Source organism: Vigna radiata, chromosome 9, assembly GCF_000741045.1.
Source record: "Vigna radiata var. radiata cultivar VC1973A chromosome 9, Vradiata_ver6, whole genome shotgun sequence".
Lineage (NCBI taxonomy): Eukaryota > Viridiplantae > Streptophyta > Magnoliopsida > Fabales > Fabaceae > Vigna > Vigna radiata.
Window position 1 is genome coordinate 3,482,977 of NC_028359.1, and position 23,297 is coordinate 3,506,273.

The 23,297-nt window shown below is 34.0% G+C and overlaps 2 protein-coding genes across 8 annotated transcripts; both read right to left on the reverse strand.

Annotated features, from left to right (window-relative positions):
• Positions 1 to 508: 508 nt before the first annotated feature.
• LOC106773032 (outer envelope protein 64, mitochondrial) lies at positions 509 to 14,690 on the reverse strand. Of its 7 annotated transcripts, none has more exons than XM_014659708.2 (13): positions 14,314 to 14,690; positions 13,634 to 13,786; positions 13,429 to 13,553; positions 9,240 to 9,365; positions 8,712 to 8,894; positions 8,390 to 8,531; positions 5,580 to 5,748; positions 5,227 to 5,361; positions 4,918 to 5,118; positions 2,185 to 2,303; positions 1,753 to 1,804; positions 1,311 to 1,380; positions 509 to 1,002 (listed from the first exon to the last, which is right to left on the reverse strand). In XM_014659708.2, the coding sequence occupies exons 1-13, from the start codon at positions 14,556 to 14,558 to the stop codon at positions 920 to 922; spliced, it is 1,803 nt and encodes a 600-aa protein (XP_014515194.1). In that variant the 5' UTR covers positions 14,559 to 14,690; the 3' UTR covers positions 509 to 919. The 7 variants fall into 7 exon arrangements, 3 of the variants coding, with proteins under 3 accessions (XP_014515194.1, XP_014515193.1, XP_022641720.1); XM_014659707.2 differs by having other exon boundaries at positions 2,176 to 2,303; positions 14,314 to 14,689; XR_002669600.1 differs by lacking the exon at positions 1,753 to 1,804 and having other exon boundaries at positions 935 to 1,002; positions 2,176 to 2,303; positions 14,314 to 14,689.
• Positions 14,691 to 17,481: 2,791 nt separating this feature from the next.
• LOC106773114 lies at positions 17,482 to 19,361 on the reverse strand. The gene is made up of 4 exons (XM_014659804.1): positions 18,852 to 19,361; positions 18,606 to 18,785; positions 18,220 to 18,447; positions 17,482 to 18,006 (listed from the first exon to the last, which is right to left on the reverse strand). Exons 1-4 carry the CDS (start codon positions 19,359 to 19,361, stop codon positions 17,482 to 17,484), a joined length of 1,443 nt encoding a protein of 480 aa, XP_014515290.1.
• Positions 19,362 to 23,297: the final 3,936 nt, after the last annotated feature.

Consider the following 23,297-nt stretch of genomic DNA (forward strand, 5'->3'; position numbering starts at 1 on the left):
ATGTGGTGTTTGTTTATACGGTGTTAGTGACAAAGGGTTTCAACCAGATCTTCTCCATTCATTCAGCAATTGGGGCTTGCGAAATGGCAAATCGGTATTGGATTCCAATGGAGGGGGCTGACTTAGATGCCTCCACTCTCACAGTGCTGCAAGGTGGTAATGCATCAGTATTCGGCACCATCAGTGCCTCACCGGTGAGTAAGAAGGGTGAGAGGCTGTGCAAGGAGATGGAAGAAGATGAAAGTAAAGGTAAAAATGTGTTTTCGTCTTTCTTATGGGATGCAGAAAGAATATGGAGGTACAGGAATAAACGCCCTGAATACGTGACGAATAAATAATATAATAACAGATCATATAATAGTACAATAAGGCCATTGAGAATCAAATTTATGAAATTCGCCAACATAACTGCATCATACAAAAAAGTCATTCGTTGCCCATTGACAATCAAACTTATGAAATGCACCGTGAAACGTTTAACATAAGAGGCATTAACACTTATTAAATATATCAGAAGTTGATGTTAACTTTTAGAAAATATGAAATACATTATTTTGATAATCACATTGGTTGAGGAACTGGAGTAAATTATTTATTTAACAACAGCACCCCAAGTAGGTTTTCTGTTATAAAAACTAAGAAATTAGAAAATGCAACACCTAAAAGGAAAAGTAAATAGCTGCTGCACCATTCGCTTTGAATGTACAGGGGGCAACTACATTCTCATTAATGTAGATCCAAAATTGTAAGCATAATCAAATAGGGTTGAATGAGATTCCTTGCCAAGATATGCACAAAATGAGAAAAATGAAGCGCCTCATCAATAATGGCTCATCTCTTCTATTTCCTTCACCCCGAAGGTGGCTATTAACATTATATTGAAGGGGTGAGGCCAAGGGAGAAAAAAGCACACCAAGTCTTAACTCATCAGTTTTCTAAGTCTTTCCTCAGCCAGACTAGCATCCTTGTTTTGTGGTTCAAGAACAAGAGCATGCTTGAAATCTGCATAACAAAGAAAAAAAAAAAAGAGACAGTAATAGAAACAGCGTTAAATATATAAAAGTACTGGGAAGACAAACCCACGAATAAGTAAAACAAGTGCTGCAAACATGGCAACTACTTTCACCACAATGAACCATACACACCAATGCAAGAATCCAACCAAGACCTGGAAATGTTTATTACTCAGACAGACCAGCCTTAACCTTACGTTGCCATGACATTGTCCGGTGTCATGGAAATAATCCATGATTTTAATAGAAATAAAATAGGTGGAAGCCAAATACATTTACAAAATAATCAAGACTTGCCTTCAAGTGCCCCTTCATAACATAGTAGCGATTCTTTAGCAGCTCCACGTCTCAGATATGCCTTCACATTCTGGATGGAAATATATGCATTATTCTTAACAAAACATATTCATTTTGTAAATATTTGCAAAAATTCAGCTGGCTTCGTGATGTAAAGGAATGATAGAAAGTACAGAAATTAAACAATTGAACACTGCCAAATCAATCATTATCAAGATACACAAAACAAGCACCTGCGGTGTGTTTCTATGCAAAAGACTGGTATTGGTTAGGTAAGATGGTGTGAACAGCACTTTAAAAATAAATATTAGAGGATATGATATTTGATATGACTCCATCCAAGGATTGGAGATTATTAAAGTTTAAAAATTCTAATAACTAAAATAATATATCAGGGAAAAAAAAGTCAGTCATTATCACATTTACATGCCCATTTTCTCACCATTTTATCAAGCAATATTGCCTTACTGCAGTCCTCTGCAGCGTCTTGAAAGCTGCATAATTTCAAGGATAAATACCAATAAGACATAAATGAGTCTAGATTCTTTACTGAGTTTTTTAGTACAGTTCTCTGCTGAACATTAATATTAGACTGATATTGGTATATTAAAACTCTTTTTAATATATTTTAAAATATTAAAATCGGTGTTCATCAATGTATTTCTCTGCTGAACATTAAATTAGACTGATATTGGTATATTAAAACTCTTTTTAATATATTTTAAAATATTAAAATCGGTGTTCATCAATGTATTTTGAAAACACAGCAAAGGGACAATAAAAAAAACCTAGTAGAGAATCCAAATTCAACAAAAATGGTGCAAAATATCAGAGTACTAATTGACAAACATGATAAACCTTATACCATCCTAACTTTAAATAAGCAGCAGCTCGATTGCAATAGTACGTTGAATTCGTCCCATTCAATTTGATGGCTTCGGTGTAGTAATTGAGTGCCTCACTCCATTGCTTTTCTTTGAATGCTGCATTTCCCTGAAAATTATGTCTTTAGGGAGGCTTATATAAAATTAACCATCCAAGGTTTATACCACTATTTGCTCTTAAAGCAAATGAATCTAAGCATGACTTTGTTATATGATACCAAGATAAAATTTGAGTTGCTCATCATAGGTTGGGATGAACAATAACTATATATTGATCTTTTCTTATGTGAAAAAAGGTTCGGGGATAATAATTGCTATTGATATCCATTACACAATTTTTTTCTATAGTCACCCAAATACCGATCTCTATGGTCTCTAAGGATGCAAATGAAAGAAAACACAGATGAAAAGATTAATTACTTTTGTTTGGTAGAAGAAAAAGATTGACCTTTAGGGGGAAAAAATCAAAATTTTCTTTCCTTCCATTTTCTCTTCAATTCACATTTCAAAATCTTCTCTCTCATTTTCTTTCCTAAAAAAATATAGAGGGTCGTTCTCTCAAAAGACTGATTATGATACATGTGAGCCTCAGAAATTTTCAATAATCGACGCTTCCAAGAGTTATCCTGTGTCAATAATCTTCTGAATCTTTTCCAAAATACCCTATTGGCAGATTCAATACATAAACAACTCAGAACTACTATGTACCATGGTCTTCAAATTTAACATTCAACATACATATGTTTCCAAACGACCTTTTCAAACTAATCTGAACTAGTTCTTTTAGCTATCATAAGAAGAAAATCATTAAGATGAGAACATAATTACAAATGAGTGAACCAATAAACTATAATTGAAAAATATTGAAACAGCAGCAAAGAAATCAAGGAAGGTGAGGAACATGGATCAAGAAAATACCACACATCACAAAAATATCAATTCAAAAAGCTTTATGCATCAGAACTACTACTAAGTGCCATTGCCTTCAGTTTTAACATTAAACATATATATGCTTCCAAACGACCTTGCAAACTGATATGAACTATCTTTTTTAGCTATCAAAGAAGAAAATTATTGACAAGAAAATAATTACAAAAGAGAAAATCAATAAACCATAATTGAAAAATAATGTAACAACATCAGAACAATGCAAGTACAGGTGAGGAACATGTACCAAAAAAACACCACACATTACGAAAATATCAAGCCAAAGAGCTCTATGCCGATCATTTGAATTCTTTAATGTACCATAGTCCAAATGAAAGACCCGGCCTTAAAATCTGTTTTGGACTTCATACTCCAAATGGTCTAAATACTTTTAGAACAATAGTTTTTACAGATTTGGTTTTTGATCTTGTAGAGCTGTTACATCCAGTTCTATAAGTGAATGGGCTGCTAGAGAAACTCAAGGCTAGTTGACAAAGGGTCACCGAAGGCCCAAAATATATAAGGCGGGAAAAAGTTTTTAGGCCTAACATTCAAGTCCAAATTCGACAGAACTGATATTTAAATTAAACCAAGCAAAGCTAGTGGGTTTTCACTAAGGCAAGTACACCAATACTGTCAATGGTATTGTGTCCAACTCTTCTTACTTACTACTTCAGAAAATAAAATATAATTTGCTAGTATAGATCCAATAAGTTAGCATTTGCTAACTACTAGAAATAGATACAAAAGGAATAAGTTTTGTTCACATCTTATCTGTTAGAAATCCATAAAGCAGTTACTATCTTTGTTTTGTAACTTGTGAAGATTAGGGAGGGAGAGTTTGGTTCTCTCTAATAACCAGAAAGTTGTATGTTGTTTGGGTTCTCTATTCAGAGGAAACTCAGTGAATGTTATATAATACATATAGGTCTGTAATACCTATCACCAGTATTGTTAAAATTTTAAGTGAACTTGCAAAACCCTGCTAGTACAAAGAACGCCACAAGTTGATGCAAATGTTAGATCGGGGGAGGCATGGACCACTCAAGATCGCAATGATGCTCATGAAATGCGGGATCATGTGGCACATTGGTCCTTACCGTATTGTGAAGCTATTGTTCAACAACCTATTGTAGGCTAAAAAGGACCCAACCCAACCCAAAAACAAAGCCCAACACCTGACCCTTTTGTTTCACATGGTTCCCATCACAAAATAAAAAATGAACAAGACTTACTAGTTGACGGCTCACACACCTCTTGACTTTGATGCTGCTGTCAAACAACTATCATTGTTGTCCCCAAACACCATTGAAGCACTCATGGAAAACTTCATTGTTGACATGACAACACTCACGAGCCACAATCAATGTTGCCAATGCTGCCTTCATAGCCGTTGGCACTTGTTCTCTTTCTAAGACAATACCAAAGTCTGTACTAGCAAGATTTGTTAGCCTATTAGGTCACCCACTATCAAACCACCTACAAATATCCGATCCCACACTTGAGATGTTCAATTTTTGGTATGTGAGAGTGTTTTGGAAATCTCTCCTCAATTATGATCATATATATATATATGAATGAATACGAATCTCATTATAAACTGATTTTATAAGGTTGAGTTTGAATTTAAAACTCACTTCTAAGATTATAAAAAAACTCAAACATTTCAATTTAAAACACAAACACCATGTTTGGCGGCATTCAACTTCAAATCATGAGATTAGCGAAATAAATAAACCAACAAACTTTTTGACAAATAATATCTGACCCAGAGTAATTGCTCAGTGAAATCTAACCTTCTCTTTTAAAAGTTCAGAAGTTTCCCTGTTGCCATTAACATCAGGTAATGACAACAAATCAGAACCAACACTAACTCGTTCTCGAAGAGTTGAATAAATATCCAAGACCGTGTCCAAAAGAAATTTATCTGCTCCATGAAAAGAGACGAATGAAACAGACACACAATAACCATCGTGATATCCTAATGGAATTGTAACCTGCACATAATGTAAGAGCTCATATATAAGCCAAAGAAAATTACAGTATAATGAATAAGAAATGAAAAAAAAAAATATTACCACCAAATCTAAAAGTTGTCAGATTACCTGACAACATCCAGATACACTAGCAATGCTCGATAGTGCAAATGTTCTGTCGTGGAACTCCGAAGAAAAACCTTTCGTTGTATTAAGCTTTAATAGGTTGTCTGCTACAGTAGGGATAACTAATATTCCATCATCCTGGGGAACAACCAATCAATACCAGAAGATAATAGGGCAGTATTCAAGCATACAGTGCACATGCTAAAATTAATTGAGCTACTTCACTATAAGAATTAAAGTAAATTACTTGCTCATCTATCTTCAAGTCAGCCACAAATATAATCTAATAATTTAAATGAAAGTTCACCGTCTTAGAAAATCTATAAAAGAAAAAAGAGTAAGAAAAATACAATTACCTCTAATAGACTTTGGAAAGCTCCTCGCATTTCAGTCCTGACTTTATACAATGCTTTTATATTATCATATACAGTACTAATGGCTGCAATGACATGATCAGGCACACCACGACCTAACTTGAATTTGAGTGATTTAACCCATTCTTCATGATTGGTCTTAAATTCATACCTGAGGAGACAAAAACATGTAAAATAGATTTAAAGCTGGTTAAACTATGGGAAAGAGAGAGACATTGAGCTGAAACTGTATATTTCTCAAACTGCAGAGATGTTTTATGTATATTGAGAAAACAGAACTAATACAAAAAAGCTATTTAATATTCTACACTTGTTCTTCTACATCCCTCACACTAGTTGGTTTAGATGTCCATATTGCCAGCCATAAATCCATAACATTGTAAAAAAATAATATTAAGAACACGAACAAGACAACTTCTTAAGATGTTGTGGAGTACTGCCCTTAAAGTCTAATCAACAATATGTTGCACAAGCCCTAAGATAAAACAAGATCTTCGTATGTGGTATGTCGATACTCAAAACTATTAAGAGCACAAAAGAAAAAACCTAACACTGGGGAAGAAGAGTAAGCAAAAGTGTAATTTGGAAGAGGTGACTCTCATATTTGTAAAGTACTTGAATGTGACCATCAAGGTCACACGCTCCCAACTAACATGAAAGGAGTAACATTACAGAAATCACAGAGTAACATTGTAATATACAAGTAATGTCCATGGGAACATGGATATTATGGCACAATGGTTATGAGGAAATTGTGAGAGGTAAGTATCTCGGGAACACCGGAACTATGGATAGCCCAACAGTCATATAGTAATAAACCAAAAAGCCTAGATAAGGATACATATTAATGAAAGGTAAAAAGAAAATGTTAAACAAAACAAATGGTAAAAAGGACAAGAACCTCCTTATAACACACGCATGGGAGAAATTGGCAAACTGCTTGAAAAGCCCAAGGGGGCCCAATCTCATGCCTCAACTTCTTGCACACTAATTCCACAACTCTTACTTCGCACTTTGAAGGTATAGGAGTGTGTAGGTATATAAACCCTCCAAAATAGAGTTAAGTAGGCAATGTAGGACTTCAGCATTTTGGAATATACAAAAAACTATTACAGATCTTGCATCATGAGTTACGGAATGGATGATAAAATTACATTGAGCATTATGATAGTAAAACATTTGAGCTTTCACCTCAGATCAAAACATATCAATGTACAATATATCAGTGGATACATGATATATTGGAATCCAAGCAATTGCAACTTGAGAAAATTCATACTAATGATAACAACTAATATAGATGACCAAGTCCTCACAAATGGCCAAGTAAAAATTGAAAATAAAAAATACGTTGAGTTTCCTTCTTTGGTGCAAAATAAAAATTAAGGAAATAAATAAATAGTAAATAAGAAAAATGGAAATATGGGAGAGTTTGAAGGAAAGCTATAGTAAAGAAATGAATAAAAGCTCCCCTTAATATAAGGCTCACTCATTAGTACCTAGGCTATAAAAGCCAAATCCTTTTATTGGTTTCATACATATATATATTTGTACAAACTATAACAGAGAGATTTGAAGGAAGAGAACCTCACTTGTGTGAGAGAAAAGATATTCTTTTCTTGTCTCATTAAATCATGGGGGAAAATTAATATTATCCATTGCCTTTGTATTAAGAAGTTTTCTTTTGTTATCTTTCCTAACATTAAATTGTTTAAGAAAATATTCTAGGCATGGCCTACGCATAGTATGTTGTCCAAAAGGCATATATACACAATGATATTCATATTAGCAAAAGAATAGCAATCTAAGACACTTAAAACAACCAAGTGAATGAAATCCTTGCTAAAAAAGTGGAATGTTCTACAAGCTTATTGAGTTGACAACTTTTCGATTATATTTTCAACATTAAAACTTCTTCAGTTTCTAAGCAAAGAACCTGATAGGCCCATGGAGAATATTTTAGGCTTAGGGGAGCAGAATACAAGTCAAGAGAATAGGCCCAAAATTTGGAGGGTCTATGTGAGGAAAAATAGGCACGAAGGATAGAATGTTGATGTGGCAGAGAGAGAGAGAGAAGGAAATGTGAGTGGGGTTGTGCATTTCTGTTATAGGGGTCCGTTAGGGATTAGAAAAAGGGGAAGAGAATATCAGGTTGTTTGTGAGTAGAGATTTCTCTCTTTGTAGGAGCATTGCTCTGGGGTAGAAGACATCCTTTCTTTTTGCATTTCACCTATATAGTATCAATACAATTTCATACAGCTTCATATTATATTTTCTGATTTTCTTTTATTGCCTATACATTGAATTGTGTGTGTGCTTGTCTGCATCAGAACCATTAAAATTGAATGAAGAACTATACACAATTTACACAATCTCTTGAGTTTCGATTGTCTTTATTTTAGTGTACTCCCAATTCCTGCTACCCAGATTGGCCAGTTTCATTATACCATGTTTTCTTTTATATTTGTAATCCATTTAGAGAATCATCCAATGCTTACTCATACAACTCCATTCTCTTTCGTAATAAATTTTCAATAGAAAAGCATACAGCACAAGGTGACATATTATAATAATTCTGTTGAAGTATACCGTCTTTATTTTATCATTAATAGTTATGTTAGGGTTTTATTAGGGGCTTCTCGTCTTTTTATCTTTCATCTTTCAGAACTATTGTCTTCTATAAATACAGTAGTAAAGTGTATCAGATTTCCTTAATCAAAATGTAAGACTTTTCATTTTCTCTCAACTTCAAGTAAATCAAACAAAAAACTTCAAAACTTAAAAAGGAATACCTTTGTAGTAAAAGCATAACAGAAGAGATAGTTTTCAATATAGATGTTTCATTTTGCTGGTGTGTTGATTGCTCATGAAGCCTTAGACTGGGCACCTTAGATTCAATGTACTGACAGAGATTCAAATGCTTTGGATCCTGATCTGAAAAACCAAATAGACTAAAAATACGTCATAACATAATTTCCATAATTTTCTCTTCTTTTTGTGATTCAGTCTAGTGATAAACTTTGTTCTTATAGAAAACTAGTATTTTAATAATCAATTTACTAGTTACTAATATGAAAGGAGGAACAAGTGGTCTTCAAAGATCAAGAAACTTACACCCAGACATATTCTCAATAGCTTTACCAATAACATGTATTGTCCTCTGTGTAGGAATTGTGGATAACTGAAAAAGATCATCAGCAAATATTATTCGCCTGGACCTTCTGGTCTCCACTGAACTCAATTGAAGTAAAACATGTCCAACACGATGTAGGATAGATGGATCACAAGCAAACAGTCCTGCAAATCAATTAAACAATAGAGTAATAAAAAATCTTAGTAAACATAGACTAATGTATTAAAAAATGAAATCCCATTCACCTCATGATGTGGTGATTTCTTACTAACTTAATCATATTTTCAACTCCGGATGCAAATCAAGACCATTAACATGTTTAATCGTTCTTGTATTGCAAAACTTTACAAAGCACTACTAACTATATACTGTCTGATTATTTAATCTAATTGCTCTATGCTATTTCCTTAAAGTTAGCACTACTAACAAAATCTCAAGTGTTAATACATATAACTGATGGTCAAGTGTTGATTAAAATCATGGCAACAAAAAAAACTTATGAATCTTACCAATAGTGTCTAAGCTTTGTGCATTTGGAAGAACTCCAATGGTGGATACAGCCCCATGGGATGGTCGAAAACCAAAAATACCACAGAGTGCTGCTGGAACCCTCACACATCCTACAGTATCAGTACCTGCCAAGACACAATAATCTTCCACGTTAAATATATAGTTATGTAAAATCAAGTAACAAGTTTTCAAGGCCTCAATACAATTGCATGTGTGAATTATGTCTATCCTAGATAAAATAAAAAAGATCATGCTTTGCAAGCCATAGAGCAATAATATAATGAAAATACCACAAAAATGAACTATGACTTGGAATCACAAAACTTATGCAACTATTATTCTATGGATCACTATTGGAGATCTCACTTTAACTAGAGATAAAGTCAGATTATAATTTATAAGTGGAGTGTAATCTTCATCTTATTAGCTGATTTTGTAAAGATGAGTTAGACTTAAATTCACTTTCTAATATGGCATAAGAACCTATCCTAGTGAGGTTAGTTATGGCTATCATGGCATTTGCTATATGACAACTCTTAAATATCTAATCACACACAAGAGATGTCAATGCCTCATTGTGAGAGAGTGTGGGGTATAATTCCCATCTTACAAGTAAATTTTGTGAGAATAAGTTAGACTTACTCACTTTCTAATAATCACCATAAAAAATAACTTTATTTTCATAACATCATCAAGCCCCTACATAGCTCACTACTGCAATAAGAACTATAATAGGTTTAAGGAACTAGACTAGAATGAGGACACTCCTTAAATAATGTGTGTGGTTAGCATTGTTTTTAAATGAGAAACTATAGCATACAAAAAAGAAATTACTAAAAACCTAATTAAATAAATCAGCATTAAGAAGAAGAAATAATGAATATATAAATTGAACCATACCCCAGTTCTCTCATTAACCAAATGAAGAAACAATGGTAATCTTCGCAAGTTCAAATTGAAAATGCAAGAATTCCAAATGTTTGAAACTGTTAGGCATGTAAATAATGAGGAAGAGTGGAATAGGTATTATAGAAGGAATGATATGATAGGGAAGGTTTATTGTAGAAGGAAAATTAAAAGGAAGCGGTGAATAAAGGAAGGAACGGAAAAATAAGTGGATGCAGTGCTGTCAGTTGGGAGTTGGTCTATATAATTAGACCAATCAGTACCTTGGAGGGGAGATGACAATTTTGTAGTTTGAGCTTTAACTCTTTGTGAAGGGAAAACCCTTGGACGAGAGAATGCTCTCTTCTATTGTGTTATTTTATGTCTAGTCAATAAAGAACATTACTCTTCTTTCTCTTTTCAATTATGGGTTCCTATCAGAAACATTGTGTGATATAACTTTAACTTTTACGAAATTGGTACTTAGTACGATAGAAACATAGGGAAGAAACTAATTTTATTTAATAGAACAAGTTAACAGAATAATAGTGAATTCAAAGAAATACATCAAAAAAACATTGAAGGTCTTATAGTTTAAGTACTTGAGGTTCAACAAATAGAAAAACTAAGAATAGAGGAAGATGTAAATAAATTATAGGATTCGAGCAGGATACATGAAATGGATGAGTGCTTTTTATGTTATGTGACAAAAAAATAGAACTACTTTAGCTCAAAGGAAAAATTTACGACAACTGCAAAACTGGTGATATTGAATGAAGAGAATGATTGGAAGTAAAAAGTCAAAAAAGCATTATTATCAAACTCGTCACTTAACTCACAAACTAAACAAGTCTGAGTCTAGAGAATGGCTGCAAGTTAACTCGTGTGACTTGGTTTCTGTTAGAGATATTATATTTAGTTTATATTGTGTTTATGTTAATTAGGGAAATATAGTTCCTATAGTTTATTAGGGAAACATTGTTCTTATTTTATTTTATTTTATTCTTACATATTCATTTGTATTTAGGCTTAGCCCATATTTCTTCTATTATAAATAGAGAACCCTATGTGTGTATTTAACACAAGGGATTAATTCCAAGATATAATTTTCACTATATTTAACATGGTATCAGAGTAGGTTTTCTGATTCTTTTCTACTTTGTCTTTGTTGCCGCCGGTCCCAGTAAAAGTTTCTTTTTCAACCTGTGCCTTTATACTTCAATGGGCAATCTCTGGTTTCTGTCTCGCATCTGTCCGGTGTTGCTGTCCACCACTGCCCGTTGCCGCTCGCCACCAGCCGCCACCTGCAGCCTGTCCACCGCCTCCGGCCACCGTCTCTGGCCACCGTCTCCGGCCGTCGTCTCCGCCACTTGTGCCACCGATGCACCAACACCTAGTCCTACCTCTACTGCTTCCGCTATCTTCTTCTCTATTCTGAAAGGTCTTCAAGGATAGTCAGTGGTTAACACCAAGAAATTTCAACACTAAAATTATGGGTTGAAACAATTTCACCAACCCTTTCTCAAATCTGTCAGATTTGTTTTTTGGGTGCTTTGATGAATAAGAGCTCATTATGATCTTCCACTTTCACGATTTGTCATCGGCGCGCCGTCATTTCCGCCGTTCGTCATGAGGGGGAGTATGTTTCCAGCCAAGTTTTAGGCTTTCAGACTCCACTAGTCAATGATGGCAGTCCCTGTATACAGGCCCCATCAGTCAGTGATGGCAGTCCCTGTATACAGGCCCCATCAGTCAGTGATGGCAGTCCCTGTATACAGGCCCCATCAGTCAGTGATGGCAGTCCCTGTATACAAGCCCCATCAGTCAGTGATGGCAATCCTTGTAGTTTTGTCACTTTTAGCCACTACAGGCCCCATCAGTCAGTGATGGCAGTCCTTGTAGTTTTGATGCAAGCCCCATCCTTACTTGATGGCAATCTAGTCCCTGGAGTTTGTCATTGTTCTCCTTTGTCAAAGTCATCCCACTTGAAGTTTGACGGTGCTGTTTGAAGTTTCGCAGTTGTCTACTACTGTCCATAAATTGCTGTTAGTTGTTCGTCGACATGTGATTGCGCATCTGTTTGCCACACACTCTTGAAGACAGATCATATATTTCAAATTGAGTTTATTTATTCCAAGCTTGGTCCATACAATCTGTATGCTCCAGCTTGAGGAGGAGTGTTAGAGATATTATATTTAGTTTATATTGTGTTTATGTTAATTAGAGAAATATAGTCCCTATATGTTTATTAGAGAAACATTGTTCTTATTTTATTTTATTTTATTCTTACATATTCATTTGTATTTGGGCTTAGCCCATATTTCTTTTATTATAAATAGAGAACCTTATGTGTGTATTTAACATAAGGGATTAATTCTAATATATAATTTTCACTATATTTAACAGTTTCAATGCTCAGACAAACTTGAGCTGACTCATGCGATTACTATCGAGCCAGCAAGTCCATTTGAGTAAAATAATCTTTATCAGTTGAACACTAGGGAACATCATTTAGTTACGAATTTGGAGCTCCAAAAGGAACTGCAATAAAAAATATTCTTCCCTCTTTTTCCTTTGCTTTGACTTTGCTCTCCTCCGCACCTTGATTCTTGATTCTCCTCCGTGACGCTATCAAAAGCATTGTGCTATACTCATAATTGCATGAAATTTTGAATGCTCAAGTTGGGACTGCATTTTGAGCCTCTGGATCATTTCCTTCTCCTCTGCAATTTGGCCACTATGTCTACAAAGAGGTAAGCTCTTCATGCTCCCCATTTTTGTTCTCTGTTTTTGGCCTCCTGTGTTGGAAATCTTTCTTCCTTTCATGTTTTTTTCTTATATGTGTTTTGGGAATTCTCTTCCCACATTTTCAATGCCACAAAATATCTATCCTGGGACTAGGTTGTTGTTTGGACTTCAGAGTTTTATTTGTTATTTTTTTTGTTACTATTCAGATTGCAGGTAGCCTAATCGCTAGCGCTAGGAAAAAACTCAAAAAAAGCTAGGAAAGAAACTGTTAAGAATAATTTAGAGGGTCGATTAAAAATGTTTGTTATCAACATGATTTATGATAGAATATTGTGGTGCTGCATACACACCTAATGCCTAAAGGCTTGGTTGGTTTTTTTATAACTTAATAGGATAACGTTCATAAAATACAATTGCAGCAGAATCACCAAAGCAAGACAAAGGGCGGATTGCTAGATTGAAAATGACATATTCTGAAATGACTAAAAAAATTAAAAGTACCATTACGCATAAAAAATAGAATTTCAAGTTATTATGGGTAACACATAAACTTACCAACGGCAAAGTCCACAAGCCCTGCAGCAACTGCCACTGCTGAACCACAAGAAGACCCTCCTGGTGTACATGATGGCATCCGAGGATTAGTTGGAGTTCCATAATACTTGTTCTCACCAGAAATCCTGACATAACAATGGCTTAAGTATATCAAATTGTTTCAGTTGACTACACGAAGCTAAAGGACTTCTAAAGGACTCATCACCCAAAAGAGAATTCTTCCACAACAGTCTTGCCAACACAAGTGGCTCCACTCTTGAGCAGAGCAGTCACCACAACTGCAGTCTTCTCCGCTGCCTTGTGTGTACTCTTCCACGTAGGATTTCCAAACCCCGTCACATAGCCTTTAACATCAAACCTGCCAACCCCAACAAATACAAGCCCAAAATATCATTTAAGTCAGAAACCACAACAATATCACACCAAATGATATTATCTTACACTCCTTAAATACTCTATCTATTATTGATTGAATTTTATTAGAAATTACAAAATTCGGTAATGCATACTTCATATCGAATAAGTTTCACTCGAAATTATGTAAAATTCAACAAATTTTAGAAAGTATTTCCCAAACATCATATCCCAAACCTCAAAACTTTAAGCAAATACTTTCTTTGACCCAGGAAAGTAAAAACCAAAAACAAAAAGTGTAAACCTTTTACTCAAACGAAGCTAAAACATAATCAGAGCTTGAGAATAACAACAATGTCCTTTATTGCAAATCAAATGTCATGATATCACAGACCTTGCATGACATAACATCAGAAAATTTTCTCCCAACCCCATTAAAGAAAAACGTGGATAATTAACAAAAATGTCAACTTTTATAATCAAACTGAAGCAAAACTCAAAAAAATTGGGGGGAGGTTGAAAAGAACGAACGTTTCGTTTATGGCAAACGTTAGAGCAGAGAGCGATTGTTTGGCAGCAGGAGGAGGAAGCTGGGGAAAGGGAAGTATCTCAAAGCGCTCAACAAAAGCACCAAAGTCTTGTTTGTGTGTTTTATTCCGCCGTGTTCTACGCCGTGTCTCCACCAGAACCACAATCCCGGCAACTCCTACTCCGATGATCAACCAGAATTTGGGGTTGGAGACATGTTCCTTGATTAGCTTAAGTGATTGTGACATGATCAAGCAGAGAAATGGAGTGTTCAAAGGTGATTAGAATAGTGGGTTTTGGGTGGGTTTAAGTGTAGAAGGCTCTTGAGCATAAGAAAGAAAAGGAGAAACTAAAATAGAACTCTTACGGCATATGGCATATATGGGATCACCGGATTTTTCTTTTCTGTAATTTATGGGGCTTTTTTATTTAATTTTATTTATATTTATTTGAATTGTGATTTATAAATTTGAACACCAATCATTTTTTCTATATTCCTATTTTTTACAGCTTTATTTTTACTTTTATATAACGGAATTTTGTTTGGTTAAACTACTTTTTTTTCTTATATTTATATGCTTGATTTAATTTAATCCGTATGCTATTAAAATTTTCAATTACGTCTTTTAATTTTTTAAATTAGTTTCATTTTATTTCCGATGTCTGATTTTGTTATGACGTCGAATGTATCAGAGTAACAAATTGATACTAATTTAAAAAATTTAATAATATCAAGACCAAAATAAATTATATAAATGTAGATATTAAACAAGTACCAAGAAAAAATTTCTACTTTTGTGCCTACATGTCAAAAAAATTCACCTAAAGTTCGTGGTGTGTTTATTTCCTACCACCGAAATTTTACAGGGACAGATTTGAAATGATATTTCGAAATCGATCTAGAAAATGGTAAAAACCGATAAAAAAAATACATTTTCAACTTTATGCTCGTTCATGCGAAGGCAAGAAAGAAGAAAAAGTTATTTTTTCTCACATTTATAATAACTAATTAATTAAACAAATAAATATAATTAAATAAAATATTTATACTTTGTTATTATATTATAAATACTTATTAATAAAAATTAATTTTTAAAATTTTTAATTAATTAATTAATTTTATTAAAAAAATTAACAATCGATCAAATAATTTCTAAACTTTAGTAAACCTTCTCTTTGTCTTTTTACTATCTTCTTTCTAGATGTTCTTCTCCTCCACTCATCTACCGAGATTTGGAGATACGGATTTACAAGTGTCACGAAATTTATTGAAAAATGACATTCAAGGATAATTTCTCATGATTACAATGTACCTATATATGTAGAGCAGTAGAGAAAATATATCTCTGGAAATAAAAACTGCCCAATCCCTCTAATTAAGCTAATCCCTATAACTAATCATGGAAATTAGCTAATGCAATAAATCAACCTATATTTGGTAATTTTCTATACAGTGAATCAATTAGAAATCTTAACACTCCCCTTCAAGTTGGTGCATAAATGTTAGTCAAGCCCAACTTGCTTAGAAATTTGGAGAACACTAGTTTTAGAACTGCTTTAGTGAGAATATCAGCCAACTGATCTTCTGTTTTGATCTTAGACAACTTTAAAATCTTTCTATCCAACTTTTCCTTGATGAAAAATTTGTCTACTTCAACATGCTTTGTGCGATCATGTTGTACTAGATTATAGGCAATATCACATGTAGCTTTGTTGTCACAATACAACTGGATTGGTTGCATAGGAGGGTATCCTAAATCTTCCAACAGTAGCTTTAACCACAATGCTTCACATAAACCAAGTGTTATACCTCTAAATTCAGCTTCTGCACTTGAGCGGGCAACCACGTTTTGTTTTTTGCTCCTCCAAGTTACAAGGTTTCCTCCTACAAAAGTGAAATAACCTGATGTAGATACATTTATGGCTCCAACCCAATCTGCATCTGTATATACATTTATTTCTTGATAATCGGTGTGTTTAGTGAACAAAATACCCCTTCTAGCTGCAGATTTCAAATACCTTAAGATGTGCATGACATCATTCATATGTTTTTCTCCTGGGTTATGCATGTACTGACTAACAACACTTAATGCATAAGTAAGATCTAGTCTGGTATGGGCCAAGTACATTAATCTTCCTACAAGCCTTTGGTATCTTCCTTTGTCAACCGGTATCTGATTTGGCTCAAGACACAATTTTAATCCTTCTTCAAAAGGAGTAGTAGCAGGATGACACTCTTCCATGCCTGTTTCTCGCAAAAGATCTAGGATATATTTTCTTTGGGAGAGAATAGTCCTGCTTTTGATCTGGAAACTTCTATCCCAAGAAAATATTTCAGAGGACCAAGATCTTTCATTTCAAATTTTCCAAATAAATAGCTTTGTAGAGCTTTCTGTTCTTCAGGGTCATTTCCAGTAACAATCATATCATCAACATATATGATAAGAGCAATGATCTTACCGTGTTGTTTCTTAGAAACAAAGTATGATCGGAATTGCTCTGATGATAGCCAAAAATAGTCATTGCCTTTGAAAATCTTCCAAACCATGCCCTTGGAGATTGCTTCAAGCCATACAATGATTTCTTTAATTTACACACCTTTTGACTATGCTTCTTTGGAACCATACATCCTGGTGGCAGTTCCATATAAACTTCTTCAGATAATTCTCCATGGAGGAAGGCGTTCTTTACATCAAACTGTTGTAACGACCAATCTAAGTTTACTGCTAGAGATAACAATACTCGAACTGTGTTGAGTTTAGCCACAGGAGCAAATGTCTTCGTATAGTTCACCCCATAAGTTTGAGTGTAGCCCTTTGCCACTAACCTTGCTTTTAACCTTTCAATTGTGCCATCTGCTTTGTACTTTATAGCATAAACCCATTGATATCCAACTGGTTTTTTTCCTGGTGGACAGTCAACAAGTTCCCATGTTTCATTTTGTTGCAAGGCTTTCATTTCCTCATTCATCGCATTTTTCCATCGTGGATTAGCCAAGGCTTCTTGTACATTGTTAGGAATAGCAACAGTAGATAATTAATTTACAAATGACTTATTTGATTCAGACAAACGGTGGTAGGAAACAAAATTATTCATGGGGTATCTAACCTTACTAGAAAGAGTGGACTCATAAGTGAGTTTAGAAATACCTCTAGTGTGTCGTTCTGGTAGTTACCTTTTTGTTGGCACCAGATTAAGAGCATCCATGACAATAGATGATTGGTTTGGTGTGTCAACAAGAGGAGTCATACCAAGTTCGGTCACCACCTCATAGTGTGAAGTCCCATTTATTTCATTTTCCATCTCATCTGTACAACTTGATTGTAAGTTATCTGCACAAGAATTATCGTTACTACAATTTACCTCCAAATGGTCTTTCTCAAGATATACATATTCTTGGCAATTATAGTCTAGAGTCTGCAGTTCTTTATGGTTCTCCCCCTGAAGTGCAGATTCTGAAGAGAAATACATTATTTGTTCATGGAAAACAACATTCATGCTTATAAACATTCGTTTAGTTGGAGGATGGTAACACTGATACCCTTTTTGGTGTATAGCATATCCAAGAAACAGACATCGTAAAGCCCGTGGTGCCAATTTGTTTAGATTCTTTTGAATATGAACGAATGCTACACAACCAAAAACACGAGGAGGCAAATCTGTACTACCAAGGGTAACCACTTTGTTTAGGAAAGTCTACAGTGGCGTTTGAAACTCATTAGAGCTAGAAGGGATACGATTTATGACATATGTTGCCATTGTAAGAGCCTCTCCCCAATAAGATAAAAGCCTATGGGCCTCTAATAATAAAGAACGTACCACCTCTAGTAAGTGTCAATTTTTCCGCTCGGCAACACCATTTTGTTGCGGTGTATTAGGACACGTAGTTTGATGAATAATCCCATGTACTTCCAAGTACCTCTTGAGGTCAAGGCTTTGGTATTCACCACCATTGTCACTAAGAAGAACCTGAACTTTTGCATTGTATTGGGTTTCAATCATTTTGTGAAACTTTTGAAATATCAAGTTCACTTCTCCTTTGGACTTCATTAACAATAACCAAGTCATTCTAGTGTAGTCATCTATGAAAGTAACAAACCAAGGTGATCCTCTTAGAGTAGAAATCTTAGAAGGACCCTAAACATTCGAGTGTATAAGCATAAAAGGAACAATACTTTTATTCAAACTGAGTCGAAAAGGAACACGATGACTTTTTGCTTGTTCACATACATCACAATGAAAAACAGAGATGTCAATCTTTGCAAATAATAAAGGAAACAATTTTTTCAAGTAACTAAATGAAGCATGTCCGAGGCGAGATGCCATAACCAAATTTCAGTTTCTTCTTTTTGTTTGGTAGAACTCTTCATGGTCAAAGCGCTTTCTAACTTCCCAGAATCTTTTGACACCAAGTCCAAATAGTATAATCTTCCTTGTTTAACACCATAACCAATCGTCTGTCTGGTCTGAATGTCCTTAAACACACAAAAATTAGGCCAAAAAATAACAATACAATTTAGGGATGTAGTAATTTGTGATACAGACAAAAGGTTATATTCAAGAGATGGAACAACTAAAACAGAATCCAAAGTGAAATTATTAGTAAGAGTTAAGGATCCTTTTCCAATAACAGAGGTTGTGTCACCATTGGCAGTGGAAATCAATTCTTTTGAGGATGGTTTCATGGTGGAACTTTGTCTAGAATCAAAAGTCATATAATCAATAGCACCTGAATCAATTATCCATGTGCTATTAGTAATAGGTACAAAAAACTCACCACCATTACCTCTGATTGCCATCAAAGTAGTGGAATCTTTGGAGGCTTCATCTATGTTTTTTGCCTCAGCAACTGCTGCAGTTGGATTCTTTCTTCGTTGATCCCGACTGTGATCCCACCATTCTGGATATCCATTAAGTTCAAAACAACGACTCTTAGTGTGTCCTTGCTGATTGCAGTGAGTGCATTTGAACTTATACTTATCTATATTTGAGTTCGCTTTAGGATGATTTCCTTTTGTTTGACCCTGCCAGTTTCTGTTTCGAGCTATCATGGTTGTGTTGTTAGAACTTTCTGATTCACCTTTTAAAGTCGCTTGACGTATTTCCTCCCGACGAATCAATGCATAAGAATTCTCCAACTCTGGAACAGGTTCTTTGCATAAAATCTCTCCACAAATTTATTCAAACTCATCATCTAATCCCGTAAGGAATATATGTACCCTTAGTCGTCCAATTGATTTCTTGTACGCAGTGACATCTTCAAGATCTTTCATGACCACCTTATCACGATGATCCAATTCCTGAAAAATTTCCATCAATTCTCCATAATATTCTGAGAGAGGCCTACCATTTTGTTTTGCAGTAAAGGCCTTTTGATTCAAAGTAAATACTTGCAACTCATCACTTCCATCATAAAATGCCTTAGATAATGCACTCCAAATTTCATGGGCTGTGGCTAAGCGTAAGTAACGCTTCATAATTTATGGGCTCATGGACAACAACAACCACCTCTTCACCTTTTGATTTTCTGCATACCATTTTTCATAACCCGGATCCTCCCCTGCAGGTTGTTTCTCCTTGCCTCGAATATAAGAGAGTTTCTCCCTCTCTGCGATATGCATTTCCATTATCTGTGACCATGTGTTGTAATTTGTTTCGCTAAGAACGATCCCGGCATTGAAAGCACTTTCAGATTGAATAATGACAGGAGTCACTACAGACCCTGATTTGGGTGTAGAGTTTTTATCAGACATCTTATAGGTTCAGAGGGTGTTTAAAAAAAACGAAGGTTAAGAAAATGGTGGATCACGCTTAAGGAGTCTAGCTCGTGATACCATATTGAAAATTAACATTCAAGGATAATTTCTCATGATTATAGTGTGCCCATATATGTAGAGCAGTAGAGAAAATATATCTCTGAAAAAAAAAACTGTCAAATCCCTATAATTAAGCTAATCCCTATAACTAATCCTAGAAATTAGCTAATGCAATAAATCAACCTATATTTGGTAATTTTCGATATAGTGAATCAATTAGAAATCTTAACAAAATTTGTAAGAGGTGAGAAAGCAGATTTGCCAAATAGCTTTCTCATCCCATCTTGCCAAAATGGGGGATTTTGTGGGAATAATATCCCAAGTCAAATTTGCTCCAGGAACAGCGTCCTCCGAACAACCTCTACCCTCGCTAGGTATGGTCCCCGCAAATGTCCGACGTACGTCTGGCAGAGCAAGGAGGAATGGCCTTCGTTGGCAGAACTAGAGATGGTGGCTTCTTGAAGAGATTATGGCTTGAAAGAATCGATTCCGGAATCCTTTCTTACACGGAATCGATTCTATTACATGAGAAAGCTTATATATATATATATATATATATATATATATATATATATATATATATATATATATATATATATATATAATATAACTATAAAAACAACATAATAATACTATATTTTAATTTATTAAAAAAAAAATTCACATCGTTGCTTCATTTTAAATCTTTTCACTCTTACTAAATTTATTAAAAATAAAAACACAAACTTTACCTATTCCAAATACATAATACATTTGTTTACTTCCTCAAGTTTATTATCTTAATAAAGTTATCTTCACTTAAAAAGATAGAGTTAGGAAAGAGAATGGATAAATTTAAGGGGATTTGAGAGTAAGTTGATTGTTGTTTTTCTGAAAGAATTTGGAGTGAATGAGTTTAAATTTGAAAGTAAAATTGTGAAAATTAGTGTAAGATTTGACTCATTGTAAAAATTATTGTAAGGAGAAAAAAATTATTTTTTAAAATGAAAAAAATTTGTATTTAAGTAAATTGAAATAATTATTTTTAAAATATAACATTTTGTGAATATATTTTACTGTCAAGTGGTATAATTTTTTGTTATTAAAGTAAAATTGAATATTTATGATGAAACAAATAATTAAGTAGAGTTACAATATTACATGAATAAAAAGTGTTTGAATATAATAAGGTACAACTATATTTATCATAGTTTATAATGAAGTTCCTTTGGTTAAGCATGTAAGCAACCTATTCAAACGATATTGTATTGGCATCCTTATTAGATGCCCTGTATGAAATGGATGTGAAGATAGAAACTCAAAGCACCGTCTGAACAAGTTATCATCTTGAATGTTCATAGTCCTTAATAAGTTACAAATTTCTTCTAAGGTATTATCATCTTGGTCTTTCTATAGTAGCCAATATCATCTCGCGGTCATAGGGGAAGTCATCTAATATATTTGTGAAGGACATACTTGAGATGAACAACATTCAACCAATCAGTTGGTTTTAATTTGATTCTTTTTTTTTTGTTCACCTCATTCTGAAGATATTCATTTGTTGAGATCCTTAGATTTGAATATAAGACTTTGATCAAATTTAGATAGAAGGGTCGCTCCAATATCACAAAATCTACTACTCATTAAAAGATGAGGTAATGATAAAAATATATAGGGTTAAATATGTTTTTAGTCCCTATACTTTAGGGCGATTTTGGTTTTAGTCCCTCTTTCAAACTAAGGTACAATTTAGTCCTTCAACTTTAGAAAACTCTGGTTTTAGTCCTTTTTATCAAATTTTTTTAACTTTATTTGCTATTTTAAACACCTTTCTCAGTTAACATTGAAACAAAAATATGTCAAACAGTGTAAACAATCCAAATGCTATAATGAAACGTGCTTGAAACAACAAATAAAGTTAAAAAAAATTTGGTAAAAATGGCTAAAACCAGAGTTTTCTAAAGTTGAAGGACTAAATTGTACCTTAATTTGAAAGAGGGAATAAAACCAAAATCACCCCAAAATATAGGGACTAAAAACATATTTAACCCAAATATATACCTAAGGTCGCAAATGATTCAAAATTCAAAATCTTTGTAACCACAACATTTCTTGTATAGAAATCAGTAGCGTAGTGTTCTGTTTGATGATTATCGCTGAAGAAACGACTTTGATTTAATACTTCTTCAATAGTTGAAGGATATCACTATAATGATTGAGTTTACAAGGCAAGAATACAAAGAATACTTCTCAATGCACTCTGCTCAATCAAAATCAATTATACCAAACAAGAGGTGAACAATCCTCACACTCTCACAACCAAGAAAGTAATCCCAACTTTCTACCACAAACTCTAAGAAAACCTGCGAGCATTCCCAACTCTCAATGAGAACAATCACAATTCTCTCCCTCTAGCACAACAACACAAGAACTCAATCTATAGATTGAGAAAAAAATAAACATGATCTCACAGCAAGTACTCCAATAGTGCAGATATGATCAACAACCTGTAAGCACACTTCTTGATAGAATCTTGATGTATAAACCCAAAGTTGATCCTTGATTCTTCAAGATGGTTCTTGGATGCTTTCTGTAACAAAACTTAATCACAATGTTAGTTATAAACTTGTATCTCCAAATATTAGATTAAAATAGTGTGCTAGACAACTATTTATAGCATTTTCAAAATCCTGACGAATTTTAATCGATTACGCTATTAATGTAATCGACTACATTTTTCCTGCTAATTTACCAGTTTTTTTACAACATTTCAAAATCCAACTTTTAACTAATTATATGGTGTATGCAATCGATTAAACACTTCTTAACAGCCAAAAATAAATGCAATATGACCGTTATAACAATATTGACTTGAAAGAAATTGAATTCATCATTTCAAAATGACTTAATCAATCATACAACTCATGAGATGAAGATGACTCATGAGATCAAGTTTCATGGTTCCAATCTTGAGGACAAGGTTATTTTCCAACGGGATGTAATGATAAGATATAATGTGATATATTAAGATTTAGTTGTTAGTTGGTTAGTTGGTTTGGGAGACCTTTATAAGAAGGCAAGGAGGTCTTATGTTAGGGGAAGCTTTTGATATTAGTTGTTTTGATGTGAGGTTGTTCCCGTGGAGGGAGAGTATTCCCCTTTAGAGTTAGGTATTGCACGATGTATTCTTCA